The 20,008-nt window shown below is 36.1% G+C and overlaps 1 protein-coding gene across 2 annotated transcripts; it reads right to left on the bottom strand.

Annotated features, from left to right (window-relative positions):
* Window positions 1–687: 687 nt before the first annotated feature.
* LOC110725804 (protein LAZ1 homolog 1-like) lies at window positions 688–9,318 on the bottom strand. Of its 2 annotated transcripts, XR_002512228.1 has the most exons (10): window positions 9,103–9,318; window positions 7,434–7,926; window positions 6,867–6,923; window positions 5,583–5,691; window positions 4,349–4,533; window positions 3,951–4,039; window positions 3,241–3,496; window positions 1,426–1,671; window positions 976–1,337; window positions 688–896 (listed from the first exon to the last, which is right to left on the bottom strand). XR_002512228.1 is itself a non-coding variant. In XM_021905273.1 (9 exons), the coding sequence occupies exons 2-9, from the start codon at window positions 7,647–7,649 to the stop codon at window positions 1,065–1,067; spliced, it is 1,431 nt and encodes a 476-aa protein (XP_021760965.1). In that variant the 5' UTR covers window positions 7,650–7,926; window positions 9,103–9,318; the 3' UTR covers window positions 688–1,064. The 2 variants fall into 2 exon arrangements, 1 of the variants encoding a protein (XP_021760965.1); XM_021905273.1 differs by having other exon boundaries at window positions 688–1,337.
* Window positions 9,319–20,008: the final 10,690 nt, after the last annotated feature.

Below are 20,008 nucleotides of genomic sequence, written 5' to 3'. Positions count from 1 at the left end.
CGTATGCGAGTTACTCCTGCTCACTGGTTGGCTGGTTGTGCCCGGCGGCGTCAGTTGTTGTATTTTTTGTTTTAGTTTTTTTTGGGTTGACATTTGTTGTTTTTGGTTGTTTTTTTATTTGATAGCTCTTTTGTAAAAAATAAAAATAAAAAAATAAAAAAATTAAGTCATACATTCTTGCAACATTGAGAATTGATTGACAAGTAATAGATACACGTGACATGATGACAACCATTGTCATTCATTGAATTTTATAAGGAAAATTTGATAAATACAATACCCCCTTTGGTTTTTGTTATTATAATACGTAGTATATATCATTAGATTCATCATAATCTCTAGTTTCATGATATAATTTTATTACAAACTCTACTAGTTAACAATTAAAGATATTAATAGTCAAAATTACGTTTCGGCAAATGTGATCAAACTGATACAAATAAAAAAAAAAAACAGAGGGATTACAACTTTTGACCAGTTATTTTTTTATAATACAACATTTAGATTATACATAAATATTACAACCTTTATCAGTCTCAATTTTAAACGGGACAAAACCAGATATAACTTATGCACTAGGGCATTAGGGGGTCATTTATTTCTGTCATTCCATATCCCTAGCCTGATTCCATCCCTTTCCTTACACAAACCACACAGCAACATAATTGATTCATTAAGACAGCGCAGTAAACTTTCGACACATTTTGTGATTTCCCCATGCAATGATCACTATCAAAATTTGTTTTCTTTACAAGGAAAGATATGTGCCCAAATAGACACAGGTTTATATCTGTATTCTGTACAAATTAAATCAGCTAAATATCTAACTTTCTGCTGTTCACGGTAAAATCAGTTAGCACCTTCTACAATGGGTCAAATTAGCTCTTGCCTCTAACCTGTCATCATCATAAAATGACCCCAACTTAGGTCGGGAATTACAAGGAAACAGAGGGATACAATGTAGACTAAACATACCAGTGAGATATGCTGTTTTGACCCTCGCTACAGACTACTTGTATGAAGGGTGAGGCAGGCTATCAGCATCTTACTCTGTAAATGGTAGATTATCCTAACTGGGACGATGAGCCTTTATATTTGACATGCTGTCTCGATCCCCAAGCCAGACCACTGTCACTAATACTTCCTTCAGGAAGATCATCGTCAAAATCTTTGCTCCAAGAATTTAATGGGATCAGACTATCATCTTTAGACTTCCTCTTCAGCTCTAGTTTCTTAACATTTTCTGATATATCGTGAAAGGTTTTGTTTATTTTTGCAAACCCCCTTTCAACTGGCTCTACCACATGGGAAACAGTGAACCTCATGTCATCCGCAATCTACAGAGTATAAGAAAGAGGTGTTACGATCTGTGGTGGATCAGTCACATGTAAATATGATTGAAAGGAAAGAGTTTGTCATACTCACGATTTCTCCACTACCAACTACCACATCACGAACTGATTGCGGAAAATTTAAACGCTTCTCTCTCTCATCATGCCGAGCTAGGCGCATCTTGGTAAATTTGGTACCATCCCTGACCTCCTCTGGGTCTGGAGGGGTACCAAGCGCTGCATAATCATCCATCACTGCAACATTTCTTACACACCGTTCTCCTCGTTTGTAAGGTACTGCTGGAAAGACATAAAGATGAACCACAGCTGCAACGCCCATCTGCCAGAACAATAGAATAATAGAGCAACACCAAGATGCTAATTAATATTATGAGACATCAAAAAGTAATTCCTTCAGTATAATCTAGAGGATACATTGAACTATTTTAAGACGACCCTTCCATAGCTATAAATTAGTGAGCCTGAGAGGATGCGGTAATAAGATACACAGCAGAAATGTACGCACAGTAGAATATAATTGAAATGTCATAAAAAGCACTTTTACCAATTAAGACTTTCATAAAAAGATGAAAAATACAGATTTAGGGGTAGCATAAAATGATATAAATAGATATAAACTGATGATATGTTATAAATATACAACATAAAATGATGTTACTGGGAACCAGTAAATATCTACAGACAAGTTCAGTTGACTAAAACACAACCGCTGTTTCATCTAAGTTTACTTAGTACTTATCACTAAACTGAACAAGTTAATTTCCTAATCTCCTATTGATTAGTGGAACTTCTCATAGAAAGTCCTACTTTGAATTGAACAAAACAATAATTTACACTTCCAAGAATATAGAGTTTCACCGATATTGCAATTCTCTGGAAAGTATAACTTCCTATGTCGACCACTATATCTGGATATATATATAGCTTCTGAGGTGAACACCGAACAGTCATTTTTAATGTTATCAGGCTATGAGCTGACATCCATTGAAAATTGCTGTGTATTTCACATTTATTTTCATTTGCTTAAAAACATGCTTTGGAAGCAGTTGAAGTGCCATTTACCAAAAACATTTGTCAGTGCCCTTGGTGCCCTCATTTCAAAAGAATGGTCAAAGGGCACTTCTAGAGCAAAGCTGAGCACTCAGGGAATGAGGGCTTGTTTGAGCAGATTAAAAAGCTAAAAGGTAACATCCAATTAAAAAAGATGGATAAAGCCATTTGTCAAACAAGCCCTATGTATCGCTAATCCACCAGCCAAACAAAAGGATTTGGCATTGTTTTTTGTTTTTAGTTTTTTTTGAAAACCAAAAACAGGAAACAAGAAAAAAATATTTTCACTTTTCTGTTGTCAATTTTCAAAATTATCATGATTTTAATAAGTTTGACTAATTTTTAATTCATTATATGACATATATCATATGATTTTAAAAACAAAAAATCAAAAAACAGAAAACCACAGTGATGCCAAACGAACCCTAAATTAATCAGTTTTAGTTTCCAGATTTTTTTTGAAAACTTAAAACAAAAATTCGGAAACCAGAAGTTTCCACTATTTTGTTGTCAATTTTTATAATTAACATGACTCAGTATAAATATGGTTATTTGTAAATTTCAAAATACAACTAAGATTATATGACTTTTAAATCTAAAAAACAAAAATTGAAAACTGGCAACGATACCGAATGGGCCCTTAAAAAACAAGCATGTCATAGGAGCATGGAGCACACATCACCACATAATGACATTTAAATCTTCTCAATCACTAACATGTCTAACAAACTCAATTGACATTACACACAGGCGCAAGAACAAAAGCCAGATTCATCTAAGCAGATTATAATGAACTTGATTGAAAAAGAAATAGAAATAAAGGTATACATTGACTAACCTCAATACATATTATGTAGTCCTGAATACGTGTCTTCAATTCCTGAGCTAAGGAACCCCGGAAGGCTCCTATAGAGAAAAGAAAAGCTACAGCTATTCCTTGCCACCATGTCAAGAATACTATTGACTTGAAAGTAAGAAATTTCGCCAAAGGTTTGATAGGTTCAAGTCTATCTTTTGTGACTGAGTAAAATTGAACAAGACAATATAAAGCCCATGTCTGACTGAAGTTAAGAACAGCAGCCAAATAGGGATAGCTGCAAATGAGAATTCCAATCAAAATCAAGCACACATGACAAACAATACAATTCAACTCACAAGAAGCAGAGTACATATTTATTGAACCACACATTCTGCTATTATGTACAAGAAGCAGACTATAGTCTATACACGTCTTATTATCAATTTGTAAAGATAACAAAATACATTACAACAATCACCAAGTTTTGTATTTACAAAAAGAAACAAAAATCAAATAAAATAAAATAGACAGACAGAGAGAGACAGAGAGAGAGAGAGAGGACAGGGCTGTATAGTGTATACAAGGAACTAAAATTGGAAATATCAAGATAAAAATCAAACATTAATCAACACGTGATTTTGTCATACAATCCTTCATTAATACCAACTTAGGAGATGTAATTAATGTTTATATCATGACCATGAGAAAAATTATCTGAATTTTCTTATTTAAAAACAGCAAAACCTTACCCGTAATTCCACTGAAACTTTCCTTCCCCATACACGCCACAAGCTTCCAAAAGTATCGCTAAAAGTGCACATATCAACTTCAGTATCATCTGACCAGTGAAAATGATGATATAAATTAAAGATTCAACTTGAGATAAAACATCATAAATGATCAAAGCCTGATACGCTAAAAACAACATAAGCTTACTTGTCATATTACTATTGGCACTAGAAACAATCACCACAAAATATCATATCAATATTTACTATGTAGTATCAATAGCTTGAGCTCTCTTTATACATAAAATTTTCAGAATACAATAAAAAATGGGATTGATGTTATTTCATATGAATCAAAGATCAACTTCATACTAAGTCAAGGGCAATGCTTAGCATTTTCTCCTCAATCATGTACTTACATATTGAACTATGCCAATTTTCACAGCTTGATAGAAATCTTTCCCAAGATACCATTCCCTGATAAAGTAATTGAGAGGAAATGGATGCTCTACAACACCATAAGTATATGCTTCTTCCAATAGGGGTGAACCAGAATTTATAATACTTTGACTTTCCATGAATTCAATTGTCTTCTCTTCTCCGCCTGCAACACATAGACTATATTATGTCATACTCTGACTTATACAGATCACAAATTGGTATTTCATATGAGTACTACTATCATTAAAAGATACAATAGATCCATGAATGGAGCAAAAAAGTTAACCCACTATCATTAACCTAGTCAAGTAGTCATCCACAATTTCAAATTGCAAATGGAGGGAGCTCCAAAATTGATAGAAATATGACCCATTTATAAGTTGTCTGGCCAACAGACAGTGATAATGCAGAATTGCACAAAGTTCTCAATTTTTAAAAAGTGTCTTAAAAGATGCAAACTTGGTCAAAAATTGCTCAGACTTTCCTGATATATGTGTATATAATTGAGCACAAAATTGAATCTTCAAAATTGTTTTCTGGATATGCGGCTTATGCCTGGCCAAAAAGAGCTAAGGGGAGAATTATCTAAATTCTACATGATTTACTAATTATAGTAGTTTTCTTCTATATGTAATTTCTTTGCAATTGAATTTGCACATTTAAACATTTACCCACATAGCTGACATATTGTTCACACATATCTAAACTAGTTAAGAGGCTTAAGGCTCTTCAACAAATTCGAGTTCTTCCAATTACAAGAAATGAACAAATAAGAAAACCACAAGTATTTATGCGTGTGCAGCTTTTGCAACAGGGTGCATTTTTGCAAACTGGAGGTTTGATCTTGCAATTATTCTCATTAAATGTTTAGGCACAAGAAACAAAATAGAAATAGGTTTGAGAGGATTATAACAGGCTATTGTGAGTAAATAATCAGCGCCAAACATTTCATTTTTTGTGCAAGTGGTGCAGGGGAAGGGAGGGAGGGGTCAGGATATTTAATTAATGGATCAAAATTGACAACCATAATAAAGAAACTTTAGATGGTAAGGTTTTTTTTTTTTTTTTTTTTTTTTTTTTTTTTGGGACAGGATAGATGGTAAGTTCAATGCAGAACATTTCAAGCAATAGAAAAGTATAGCATTAACAAGCATAAATTCAAAGATATATGTAACAAGTACAAGATTACAGACAATTATCATGTGCAAATACCTAAGCAGGCAATCAGATATCTCTCAAAGCAGTACAATGCAAAAGCTTCATAGCAATCGCGTATTACTTCACAGTTAAATGCAGCTTTTGAATCCAACAGCGACAAGAACTGTATTAAGAAACATAAGACAACAACCCAACAATCAGCAGATGGAATTTCATAAAGACTCAACAGAACAATGCAAAAATGAAAAAAAAAAAAAAAAAAAAAAAAAATACTTAAAACTACCAAAGAAGAGTATATCATTTTTAAATATAGAGAAGTACTTCAAGTAGCAAATGAATGTTTGCTATGTATTAAAAAAATAATAATAATAAAAAAAAAAATACCTAACAAATCCTAAAGAGTTCAAACAAACAGATAAGGAAAAATATAGTTATATGTTTATAGTTAAAACTTGGCAGAAACATCAGAAATCTAATAGATCCCAATAATCAATCTTATCCATGGTTGAGCATCATTTTGTATCCCCAAGTATGAGATGAAATGAGCGAACCTTCTCACACTCTAGATTATTCTTCATCTAAAAACACACCTAGGCTAGAACATACTCAGAAGTTGGCACTCTTATAATCATAATTATAATTCATGTAATGACATAAGTATCAGTAAGGTCTCTACATAACTTCAATTGTTTAACACAATATAAGAAAAAAAAAATTTAGCAAAACTGGAAGGATTCATATATCATCCCACTTAATAAACCAAAATCCTTCCAACATTGGATAGATTTGGATTTTTGGAAGGAAAATGCAAGCTCAGTTCTTCCCTCCCCTCACCTCCCTTTATTTTCTGTCTCCTTTGCTCCCCGCCCTTTTCTTTCACAAACTATCTCCTTTCCTTCCTCAATAACTATCCAAATATAGAAACCTTTTTCATTATAAGTTTTGAAAATTGGATAGCAAGGTAAGTAAAAAAGGAAGGGGAGGAAAGAGGAAGGGGAACCGAAAGAAAGGGAAGGAGTCCAATTTCCTTCCAAATCACTCCAATTTTGGAGGGATGGTGTTTATTAAAAAGGGAGGGAAAATTGATCCTTCTCTCTCCCTCCCCTTTCTTCCCCAAACCTTATCCAAACAAGGGAGCTTGTTCCCCTTCCTTTACTTTCCCTCCCCTTCTCTCAATTTCTCTTATTAGAAATATGCATAATCCATTCAATCTTTGACCACTAGGCAGTACAAGCTAGAAGTCAACACATAAATCTTAAAGAAGTTGAACATAAATATGTCACAGCAGTAAATGATAACTAAAAAAATGGAGTCAAAACCAGAGCAAAATTATCTTACCGATTCTAAAGCATACACAGGAACCATCAGTATGAGCCCTATTAAGAATTTCTGCTCCTGAAATTCAATCCAATGAGACAAGGAGAAAAGGTCAGTTCCAAAAGCTAGAAAAATGAAAATATTAAACACGCATTTCAGTTTTATACAATTTTCTATCTCACATAAGTATAACACAACTAAATACTTGTTGGAGTTATGAGGGGCACTCTGAAGCATAATTAGTTATAAGCAGAGTAAATGTAGGGAAAATGAGAGTTCCACTAGAACTGCACAAGGAGTAGTATTACTTAAATAAACAAATAAAAATAAGGAGACAGCCTTATAGCTGATACAGAGCTCCAAAAAGCAAAAACACAGAGCAGTATCTGGTAATAACTTAATATAATTTCTTAGGTTGCACAAGCAAACTATGCATATAGTACAGTTTTTCAGGATTTTGAAATTAAGTTGCAAGTATTTCTCATGATACTGCAGTCAGGTAGTTTTTTCAAAGGAATTTTATTTAATAAATTTCTTAGTTTGCAAAGGCAAAAAAATACTAGTAATCATAATCGGACAAGAACAAACCTCTGGATGATTGTAAGCAGCTAGGTGCTCAAATATGAGATACATAGACAGAACCAGAGCTGTAAGCACAAATATGCTTGAGCTAGTGATACTCCAGCTGTAGAGAGAAGATGTGCCAGTGGCAATTTCGAGAAACCATGCTTTACCAGAACTGCCGACAGACTCCCTTGCATTTAAAAGAAAGAAGAAAACGTATACAACCCACATCCATCCCATAGCAAGGATACTAGGATGAGTACCACTTCTGCTTTAGGTGAAGTTAATTTCAAGCTTCATATGATCAACTGCACTTCTTGCTATCGGCCATGAATGTATATATGTCTATAAAACTCCGGCAACCACAATTTTCAACTTAATAATATGCCTTCTGGAATGGAGAATATGGCAGCTGAGGAGAAAGGAGAAAACTTCTAGCTTAGGCCAACTGACCCAAGAAAAGTGTTCAATAGTTGCTAAATAGAAGGGAAACAATACACAAAGGCCTGCATAAAACCTGCCATCAAAATGCAAAAAATAAGACCACCAGTTGTACAAAAGCTACATATCTACTGCATGGAGCATAAATGACAAGAAGCTATTAAATTTGTAGCAATCACTACCACGTTGCAATAAGAAAATAAGATACAGGAATCAATTTACAAAATCCGGCATAATAAATTAATAATGTAAGCCAGCACATAGTCATGGAAAATTGAAAGCCAACCTTAAAGTCATTATCTAGCTGAATGTAAATACAAAACGGGATAATGAGTTATGAAACATAAACCCCAAATAGTGAAATCAACGAATAAAAGCTCGTACACCCAAGGGCAAGGGCAACCCAAGCACAAGTAGGTATCAATCACGCATAAACCTGATATCAACAACCCATTCACACAAAAACGATCGATGCAAGAAATTCTTAAACACGCCCATAATGCATAAACCTTACAAAATCTAAAAGCAGCCTCAACAACACTTAAAATCCATCAAGAGCCACACATCACTTCAGAAACCTAGTGTCATTCCAAAGCTTTTCCCAACCCAATATCATATTCTCCAATTTCACTTCAATTTTTCTATACACTACTCTTCAAGTCCGGATTCGAAAACAACCAATGCCACACCGCCAATAATTTCGTCTATTTATCCTAATTATCCTATACAATGGGTGAAAGTGCTGCGATTGATTCGTTCTATTCTATCAATTGGACTATCAATGACCAAATTTGTTTCCCAAATAGAAATATTAACTTCAAAGCAGAATACCCACTTTACTTAATTGATTGCTATAAACTTCAATGAGCCAAAAACAGCAATAAAAACCTAACATTGACTATTTGGATTACAGCCATTTCTTCTTCCTACACCTTAAACTACCAACAAAGACAAACACCCAGAACCCACAATGCCAAATTCAACCAAAATAAGAAACACCCACCTCACTTTAAACACCCATTAAAGAAAAAAAAAATCAAAAACACAAAAACAACAAATTATTCATTCCATAAACACAACAGAAATAAACAAACAACTTCTATATTAATAATAAAAAAATATATAAATAAATAAATATACCCCTTAAATATAGGATAAGAAAAACAAACAATGAATGTTTCTAATTCATGATCAAAGAAAAAAAGTGTTGTTACAAAAATTTAGGAAATAAGAAAAAGATAAAAAATTAGACCTGGAAATCGGAGCTTCTAGGGAAAGAAATGGTAAGTGGAGAAAGGTTCGATCCAAAATGGGGAAAAGAGAAAAGAAAAGGAGTTTTTGTGGGGAAAAAGACTCAAAAAGAGAAAGATTTGGAATGGTAGGAGAGAGAAACGTGTAGAATTTATGTGTTTGCTTCAGCAGTTGGGCATCACTATTTTGGGATTTTTGCTACTTTTTGTATGTATCTTTGAGTTATGGAGTACTAGTATCAATATATTTTAGTCCTTGTTAACTGTTTACAAGTCTAGAAAAGGGCCAAAGGGGTATTGCAACATTTTTCTATGTCAAATTGTCAAATATAGGATATTTCCATTTTTGTATACTTTTTTTTGTAGATGGAGTTATAAACTTATAATAGATTATTACTGATTTTGTAGTATGGATTCTAGATTTATGATGCAAATCGTAAATTCTTAATCTACCTCCTCTATGTGACCAAAATTTTGGGAAGGGTCGGGCTGCGTTTAAGTCTAAAAGTTCATGCCTAACTGCCTAAGCATGAAATAGTGTCGTGTTAGTTGGATTAAGGCGGACTTTTCAAGTTAGTCTCGGGTTTTGAACTAATCTAGCAATAGCAATTGAAAAGTTTCAAAAAATGGAAATACATTCCATAAGTTCCAGCTAGCAATCGTCCCATTTGAGGCATCATCGCTAGTTGCTGGTGTCCAAGATGTCATTTTCATGGGTTATCTTCGTAGTTCGCCCAGTAGGGGGGGAGGAGTGTTAGGCTTCTTTTCATCCCCTTAGCTTTCATATCAAGCACAAACTTTGCCAATTAATGAGCAAAGAAATTGGCCTCCTTCGAAACATATGTGAGCTAGCTCATTTATGCCATATTTTCCAACATCTTCACTTGTGCTCTTCAAAGACATAACATTAATCTACACTAGAGGGTTTTAAAAATAATTTTAAATATTTTTTTTTACCAGCATCAATCACGAAGATATTGCATCCTTGCTATTGCTCCTATTGAGACGGGGCAAGAAGATGAACTCACTTGGGCTTTCTCTAAAAACGGGGGAATACTCAATGGAATCCTTGTGTATTTCGGGGAAAGTATTAGGGTATATGGATGGATACATATATTTATCCACCAAGACTCCCTAATCAAGATGAGTTGCATTCATCCCAATACTCTTACATGGTATCACAATTAGTGCAACATTCAAGAAATTGCTCGCCATGTGAAAGTCTCTACGAGACTTGAACATATATACAACATCTAATTCTAGAATTGAGTGTCTTACCACCAAGCCATATGATATTTCGTGTTATCTTTTAAATACAAAATATTAATTAATATGTATCAAATGACAATATGAATAACAAATTTAATTCCGAGAAAATTGAATCATAAATTAAAACGTTATCTTAATGACTCGAGGCATCACCCGGGTCCAAATATTAATTGATACTATACAAAGAGGTTTATTTTAATTTCAAGCTATTATAAAGCTCTGCCTGCCTCATTAAGAATCCATAATTAAGAGCTCGTATAAAGACCCGACCCATTTATTTATTAGACGGATTTGACCCAATTAATGGGCCCCAACCCATTGAATTGATTTGTCTCTCTCTCTTAGTCTCCGTGAGTTCTCCTTCTCCATTGAACATTGCACTTGACGTTCTGCATTATTACAAACTTCTACTCCGTAGTATTTGTTCTACGCAGCTTTAGAGGTAAGTGTAAACACAAATTTTAAATCTGCAAGATATAGATTCAAAACAAATGCAACAAGGTGTTATTTTTATTAATTTGATAATTTTGGGTACAATCTTTAATTTGCTCCTCTGATTCAATTCACCACTTTGACTTTGACATGATTCACGAATTGATTTGATTCTCGAATGAGGGCCGTCGAGGCTTGATCTCGATCGAAGATTTGATGCAGGACTTTGACTTATTGTTGATGTAGACCTTTGAGTTGAATTCTTGATTGAGGGCCGACGAGGCTTGATCTCGATCAATGACTATTTGATGTAGTGGTTGAACTGGTGTTTTTGATGATTTGAAGTCCTTCTTTCCTTTGTGCCGAGGGCCGTCGAGGCTTGATCTCTTCCACGAGTGATCTTCAAGAGTAGAACGACACGCCAAATGCTTGTTCTTCTTCTTCTAGGTTTAGAGTATTTGAAAGGTTTTCTCTGGATTTTGATTCTCTTTGTTTTCTCTCTAGGTTTTTCTCTTAGCTCTCTAGGTTTTCCTCCCCTTTTTCCCCCTCTTAAATGAAATAGAGAGAGCTCTATTTATAGAGTTAGTGACTCTTATGGTTAGGGTTTGATGTACAATGGAGATGGGCCTGCTTGATTATTATAACCCATTTTTAATGGGTTTTAACTATTAAATAAACAATTTAATTTAATTAAAATAACTAAAATGGGATAATTTAATTTATTCACCCAATTTAATTAATTTTAACTAATAGTCAAATTAGCATCAAGTCAATAATTTGACTTTTGACCCATACAAAATCCAATGTGGCACTTATATAAATTTTTCGTGCCTACAGTAAGTTCTCCTCACTTTTCTCTCATCGTTTTTCTGCTATCTTTCATGGTGTAAATCATCAAATCAATCCTATTTTCGTATTTGCAGAATCAATTTGCACCTCTCTTTCAATTCTCCTTTAGATATCTAATGGATGGTATTTCACTTCACTCTCTTATTTTCATCATTTTCTTAGATTTTTGAATGCCCTTTTCATTCTTAACTTACTAATTATACATAATTTGTTAATTTAAGGCTCTATTTGGTTCAATATTAGTAAAGGAAAAGAAGAAAAAGGATGGGAAGGGAAAAGAAAGGAAACGAAGGGAAAGGAAGGTGATTTTATTTTCCAATATTTGGTTGATGAAAGGAAATAAAGGGAAGAGAAAGGAAATTACTTTGATTTTTCTCTTTCCAGTCAAATTCCTCCAATTTTGGGAGGAAAGGAAAGCCAAAATTTTGTTAAGAGACTTTCTTCCCACTTCCGTTCCTTTCCTTTAGATTTTTATGTCATTTAATCAACCTAACATGGGAATATGATTAAAACAATTTTCTTTCTTTTCGTGTCCATCCATATCCCTTCAACCAAAAAGGGCCTAAATGGGTTCTGGGTTGTGTTTGCCTAATTTCTTACATTAGATAGAAAATCATTTTAAACTACCTGTAGACACCTAAAAATGTCTCCCCAAAACCAAACCTGATGATGAACAACCTTTCACCGCCATTCTTGGTCGGGTTGAGTATTTAATTTTTGGAGTGCTTAAATCCATATTTCCATTTCATAAACCAACCCAATTCTTAGCCCATTTCCCCAAACCATAACTTATTTTCCTCTTTTCGTGCCTTTAAACCCAAAATAATTCATTTTGTGTCCTTTAAAATCATTCATTTCGTGTCCTTTTTATAAAAACATTTAATCCAGTTTATTTTGGTCCATAATCTGGGTCCAATGATTGATTCGTTGGATGGGTCTTTAAAAGATCTTTCCAACGATATATTATAAGCCCAAATCCGAGTTATAACGAATAAGTTATGACCAAAATATTAAACCGAGCCCAAACCGAACCTAAGCTCACCTTACCTACGACCCAATGATCATGTGGAGGGTCCAAGTTATTTAATCCCATTCCTAAACAAATTAGGATTAATTAGAAGCTTCTATAAGTTTCTAAAATATCTTAATTATCCTTTTTGAAAAGATAAGATTAAAGAGTTTGAAATTGAGTAAAACTCCTTTTTTTTTTAAAATCCTATTTATATCCGAATTGAAAGACGTTCAAAGATAGACAGATATTATTTTCTTGCCTCATAGTTTTTATCCAAATTTTATATGTTTGGATAGCTCTTGAAATTATCTTTCCAATGATATATTATAATATCAATTCCGAGCTATAACGGAAAAGATATGAATAAAATGTCAAACTCTATCCAAAACTGACACCGTCCCACTATTTTAGCCATATCTTTACTTCTACAAAATATTTTAATCTTATTCCAATGGGTTAAAAAGTAGATTTCAAGATCTTTCCAACTATATCTTATTTATCTTATTCCGATTTCTGGATCAAAAGATATGACAAAAACAAAAACCGCAAAAACTGCTATCTATCGTAAGAGTTTTAATCCGATTCGAACTCGATCTTTTCTTGATTCTTCGACCTTCTTTTTTCCCTATAAATAGAGGTCATATCACCCCTTTTTCAATCATCAATAAGCTTGATCATCAAATAATTCTCTTCTCCCTCTTTAGCCTAAACACTAGCCTCCCTATTCCATAATTACTTCCCCTAATTAAGCACTCCAAGGAGTTCATACAATACCCAAAGTTCTATACTTAAACCAAGGCGTGAAAGGTATAATTAACTGAGGGTTTGGACCAAATCATCTCTACTTTTATTTAATTTAATTGTTTTAATTTGATTTATATTTTTATTGAACTTACTAACAATTTATTCATGATGTAGCAATTTAAAGGAACGTGCGGAATGTGAGTAATTAATTAATTTAATTACTCTTATTTTATTTTTATATTGCTAGTATCATGATTAGGGTTATTATTATTATTTGATTTGACTAACTTTATTATGGTTAGATTACTTCCAATATTAATGTTTATTTTATTATATTTATTGATCACCATATTGCATGTTTAAAGGGAATATGTAATTGAAAATCACGCCTAATAAGATAATTTGGACAACCGGTTTAGGTTCCTTTTTAATCTTGTTATTAAATCAAGTGATCACAATATTTTAGAATTATATGTTGTATTAATATTAAACCAATTTAGCTTAATAATAGTTTGGAGCAAATTGAATATTTTGTTTGTATGCCTTTGAGATCGCAGGAATCACTTTTCACTATAAGAATCGAGTAGAGGCCAATACGGGCGAATGTGACTCTAAGACACACTTCGTACCATCATTTGCCGATCCTCCTTTCGTGATTTCGAACCATACGGAGTTAGTAATCTCATGGATTATGAATGGGGTGTAACCTTCACGGGTCAATCGTTGTTGCCTTCGTTGTCCCTTAATCGTGGTTGCCTTAAATGATCCGTGAACGGTTTACAAGTTCCTTAAAAAACTTGTTGGAGGCTCCCTACTTTCCTTGTCCCTAATCGTATTATGTCAATTCCCACTTCCTAAGAGTGCCAAGCATATTCACAACATGCTTTTAGCGTAGGCGCACTTCGTGCGACGCCTACACTACCTTATTTTGTAAGATGGATTTTTTTTTCAATTTAAACTTTGATTATGGAATTAACAATTTTGAATGAATGAGGAGATACAAGGTTACTTTTGGACAATATTGTGATTAAGGTTGTAATTGCCCTTATATGGGTAGTTTAGATATTAAATTATTAATGTTGTGAGTTCGAACAAGTAAAAATAAGATGAATATAACACCCCATTATCCTCTAAGCTTACAAATCTTCAGCTGTTGGGAATTTTAATTTTCAATTCTTTCTGTGACATCATATAAATTCACATTTTATGTTCTGGGGCTTTTACAGTGTTCTTTTTTAAGTTAAACTGTAAATGCAACAGTTAGCATGTACCTTGTTGGTTAACATATGTCAATTATAGATTGGATTAAGGAGTTTCGCGGTAGGAGACTATTAGGAAAGATAAAGATAAATATTGTGAATATTATCTTAGAATATTTCGTGAATATCTTTTAGGTTATTTGGCCTTGTCCTCCAAGTATCCTATTATATATATTATTGTATGTGGCCGTATATGTGAATGTGAAATTACAGAGAGAATTATTCATTATATTTTGTCATGGTATCAGAGCCGGTTGTGAGGACAACTCTTGGAGATTACGACGATGCTTGTTTGTTGTGGAACAATCTCAAGAATCGTTATTGTGTTGTGAGTGGCACTCGTGTGTGCCAATCGAAGAGAACGCTGGGTGATTGCAAGCAGGGTTCGAGTGAGACTATTGCTGCATATTTTGGCCGTATTTCAAAGATATGGGATGAGTTAATCGCATATGTTACGGTGTCGGTTTGCTCATGTGGTCTGTGCACGTGCAATTTAGTGGCACAAGTTGAGAAAATCAGGTAAGTTGATTATTTACATCACTTCCTCATTGGATTGGATGATGCGTATGCATCAATTAGGGGATAACTTCTTACCCAAGAGACTCTTCCAAGCGTTAACAGAGCTTACCAACAGCTCGTGCAAGCTGAGCAGCTGCGTGGGGGAGAACAAAATTCTACAAACACTCGTGACAATGCAATGGCTTTCAAGGTTCAGTTTGATTCGAAGGCAAGTCTCGAGAGGAATCTGATAAATTTTGCAACCACTGTAACCGTGAAGGACATGACGAGTCCTCTTGTTTCTAGATTCATGGTTTTCCCGAGTGGTGGGGTAATAGGCCTCGCGGAGGCCGTGGGCCTGGCTGTGGTGGTTCGGCATCTGCACGTGGGGGAGGACGTGGAGGAGGTCGTAGCAGGGGTGCTCCTGTGCGTGCCAATGAAACAGCAGCACCATCTGCCTCTCAATCAAGCAGCAACGCTCCAACAACAAGCGACGCCGCAGCTCTTGCAGGGGTTACTTCTACCCAAATCCAACAACTTCTTGATCACTTGAACTCTATGAAACCCAAACTTCATGGTAAGTGTGAATCGGGTTGGATACTTGACACCGGTGCTTCCAATCATGTGACATGTGATATTTCTAGTTTGACGAATGTGAAAAGTGTGAGCCATTGTCCGGTGGGATTACCGGATGGGAAGTTTGCTAGTGCTTCCAAGATTGGAACGGTGATTTTGGAAGGAGGCTTGGTTATTGATAATGTTCTTTATGTGCCTCAATTAAATTGCAATTTAATTTCCGCTACTCAATTAAGTGATGAATCGAATTGTATTTTGCAATTTACTAACAAACTTTGTGTTATACAGGACCTAATGACGAGGAAGGTAATTGGAGTGGGTGAACGCGTAGATGGACTTTATTATTTACGGGGTGTGCTTACGGTGAACACTTTGAAGATAGATGGGGATCGATCGACAAAGTTGTGGCATCAACGTTTGGGACATCCTTCGGGAAAGGTTCTTCAAAAACTTCCGTTTGTGAGTCATAGTAGAAATAAATTTCATTCATGTGATGTATGCCCATGGGCAAAACAACATAGGAGTAGTTTTCCTTTGAGTCAACATAAAGCTAGTCGGATTTTTGAGCTAGTGCGTTTAGATTTGTGGGGGCCTTACAAGACCGCTTCGTCTTGTGGAGCTCATTATTTTTTAACCATTGTTGATGATTATTCTAGAGGTGTTTAGACATATTTATTAAGCAATAAAACGGAAGTTCATTATATGTTTCTAAACTTTGTTGCTTTAGTTAAAAGACAATTCTCTCAAGAAATAAAAGTGGTTAGAAGTGACAATGGAACCGAATTTAATTCTTTGAAAGATTTTTTTTTTCTAATGGGATATGTTTTGAGACCTCATGTGTGGGAACGCCTCAAAAAAATGGGCGTGTCGAGAGAAAACATCAACATATATTGAATGTGGCTAGAGCTTTGAGATTCCAAGCAAATTTGCCTATCAAGTTTTGGGGGGAGTGTGTGCAAGCGGCTTGTCATTTATTAATAGAACCCCTTCTCGTTTGCTTGACTATAAAACCCCTTTTGAGATATTATTCAACAAACAACCTTCATATGAGTATATTCGGGTGTTTGGGTGTCTATGTTATGCGTACAATCAACGTAGTAAAGGTGACAAATTTGCTAGTAGAAGTCGTCGCTGTGTGTTTCTTGGGTATCCTTTTGGGAAAAAGGGGTGGAGAGTCTATGATTTAGAGACTAGAGAGTTCTTTGTCTCGAGGGATGTGAAGTTCGTTGAGCATGAGTTTCCATATAATACACCCACAAATAACCCACAATCGGTGCCTATTTACAACCCTTGTGAGGATGAGGGGGGGAAGTGATGATGAGTGGAGTGTGTATGAGCTGGGAGAATGCGTGAGCGACGAAGAAGGGGGTAAAAGGGGACTAGCAGAAGGCGGTGAAAGGGAGCTGGCAGCAGGCTCCGCGACCAGCCCGCGACATGAGGGAGTAACCCGCAGCCAGGCCGCAGACCTTACTGCCAGAGGATCTGACCAGCACGTCCAGCCTTCTGCTGGTGCTGGGGAGGCAGTAGCCAGTGCTGGTTGTGCACAGCAGGGGGCAGCAGCTGCTGGTTGTGATGGCAGCACGCAACAGGGGGCGGAACAGCAGAGTTTAGCCACTCAAAGTGGTCAGTGTGCGACGGATGGCAATGTAATGAGGGACACTGTAGACACCCAAATGTGTCTCCCCAAAACCAAACCCAGTGATGAGTACCTTTCGCGTCGAATCATAATCGAATGAAGCGAAAGTGTGGAAGGTCTAGTGTTGCAGATAGTTTTAATTTCTTTTCTCTTCTCTCTGTTTTTGAAAACTTATTTTAAGAAAACAGCCATTCCAGTTTGGTTGTTCCATAATATGGGTCCAATCATAGTGTAGTTGGATGGGGCTTGACAAGAGCTTTCCAACGATATATTATAAGCCCAATTCCGATGAATATTGAGGAAGTTATGACCAAATTACTAAACTGGGCCCGGTTTGAGCCTTATATGCGGCCCAATGAGCTAGGGGAGGGCCTAATATAGATTTACCATTCCTAGTGCAATTAGGAATGGTTTTAGTCTTTTAAATTCTTCTAGAAGGTTCTTTTCATTCCTAATTCAATTAGCATTGATAAATTGACTTTTGTTGACTTTTCAGAGTTTTAATTAAAATCAAAGAGCATTTTTGAGGAAAATACGATTTTATCCTCCTGTACGGTAATTTTTATCTGATTTTAGAAAACGCGTGAATTTCTGAAATCAACGCTAAACGCCAGCTGTAGCGCATGGCGCTAGAATTGGCGCTAATTCTGTTTTTTGTGCGCCAATGCTCTGTTTTGTTAATTTTATCTTTTTGGCTGATTTTCTCTATAAATAACGTCGTAAAAACTCCGTTTTCAATCATCAACAACCAGATTTCATCTATAATAACCTACAACCAGTTTTCATTCATCGATTCCCCCATTCTCTTTAATCATTCGTCATCTTTCTTTCTCTTTTTTTTTTCTGAACTTGCCTTTTACATACAAAATTCCGCATTCATTAGATCTAGAAACACTTAGCCATATTCGAAGTTGCCTTCGCCCTAGATGTGAAAGGTTTAATTTCTGAGGGTTTGGTCCCAAATCTCTCTTTCAATTATTTAATTTAATTGTTTTGATTATTATTTTCCTTGAAGTTACTAACGTGTGTATTTTGTTATTAGAAAGAGGTACGAGGCATCAAAGTAAGTGTTTTAATGGTTTTAATTGATGTTATGATGTAGAAAGCATGCTTAGATTGTTATGATATTTCTAGTATCATGTCTAGGGTAATTTTTAATATTAAATATGTTAGTGTTTCGGGGTTTTCTGATGTCCTGCGGGAGAGTTACAATTCCGAGACTGGAACCGGACGCCTGTACCTGCAAAATAACGGAGACTCCTGGTGGTGGGAGCTCCGCCTCCAACGGTCAAGTTAGTACTTGATTAAGGAGTAATTAATGCGGAAATTAAAGTGATTGGGTCTCTCTAGGTGAGAATGTTTAATGTAGGTAATCTGCTTTGTTAGCGAGATCAGCCGGTTATTAATGTGTGTAATTAATGTGTTTTTTCGTAATCCCCCTTAGTGAGGATTAAGGGAGGTATTTATAACCTTGGGAAACGTGCCCATCCTAGGTTTAGGTTAACCTAGGGCTGATTGGGCTTCCCTCGGAAGTTGGGCCTGGGTGGCTGGTTTCTCCATTAGGCATGGAGTATGCCACATGTCATGACATAACAGGTCCAAGGTGGACGAATAAGCGCGTGCCACGTGGCAAGCCCTGACAGTTCCAACTGGGGGACACTTGGCAAGACCTGATTGGCCCACATGGCGCATTCCGATTGGTGGGAGCAAAATCCCCTAATCATTTGCCCCTCACAGGTGGAACGTGATTGGTCACGTGTTACCTGTGACAGGTGTCGCACTGTAACAGGCGACGACCTTCTACAGGTGTCAGTCGGCGAAAGGACGAGAGATTTTCCCGCCCAAATTTTGAATTCTGAAAGTGACCCTTCGCCTTCTCACTTCGCCTATATAAGGGAGAGTTGTCTTGAGTCATTTTCACACTTGAGAACTTTTTGAGAACATTCGGACCCCTGAACTTGCTCTGACATTTTGGACCTTTTCTGCCTACCGCCTGTTCTGACAAGCCGACTGCACAGGATTTTCAGCACTTCATCAATCGTCACTCGTTCAGGTAACTGTCGGTTCTCTTACTCTTAATTTTCTTTTTATTTTTTGAAATGGCACCACGGAAGCACACGACACGACCTAAGTTAGTGATCAGCCGGTCACCGGGGACGGCTGAATCTAGGACTAGGAGTGCCGTCTGCCCTTTTCCGGACCCATCTTTGCCCTTTATACAAAGTCCGACTGTATCTGTGTCTATGCAGAGCAGGATGGCCAGAACGAAAAAGACTGCTAGGATCTCAAATTCAGACGGCTCCTCCCACAGGGTGCCGCTTAGTGAAACATCTGACCAGGCGCCAGATGTGGAAGTGAAACAAGGCGGCCTGAAAGCCGGCAATTCTGTGGGAGGAGTCATAGTGACCCCTTCCCATTTAACAGTTAACAAATCTGCTCCTTTCCAAAGAGAGGAGGCGTGCCCCTCCGGGAGAGGGGAGGAGTCGTCCTCTTCGGACTCGTCAGAGGACGATTCCGAGTCAAGCTCTTCTGGCCATGCTTCTTTGGACACGGAAGAGAAAAACAGCCGCCTGCAAGAGGCAAGACTTTCTCACGCAGTTGAGAAGGGGGACAATTGGGCGGAGCCATCCGCC

Source organism: Chenopodium quinoa, unplaced genomic scaffold (genome assembly GCF_001683475.1).
Source record: "Chenopodium quinoa cultivar QQ74 unplaced genomic scaffold, ASM168347v1, whole genome shotgun sequence".
NCBI classification, from domain to species: Eukaryota; Viridiplantae; Streptophyta; class Magnoliopsida; order Caryophyllales; family Amaranthaceae; genus Chenopodium; species Chenopodium quinoa.
The sequence above is the reverse complement of the archived record's forward strand: the minus strand, read 5'-3'. Positions and strand labels throughout refer to the sequence as shown.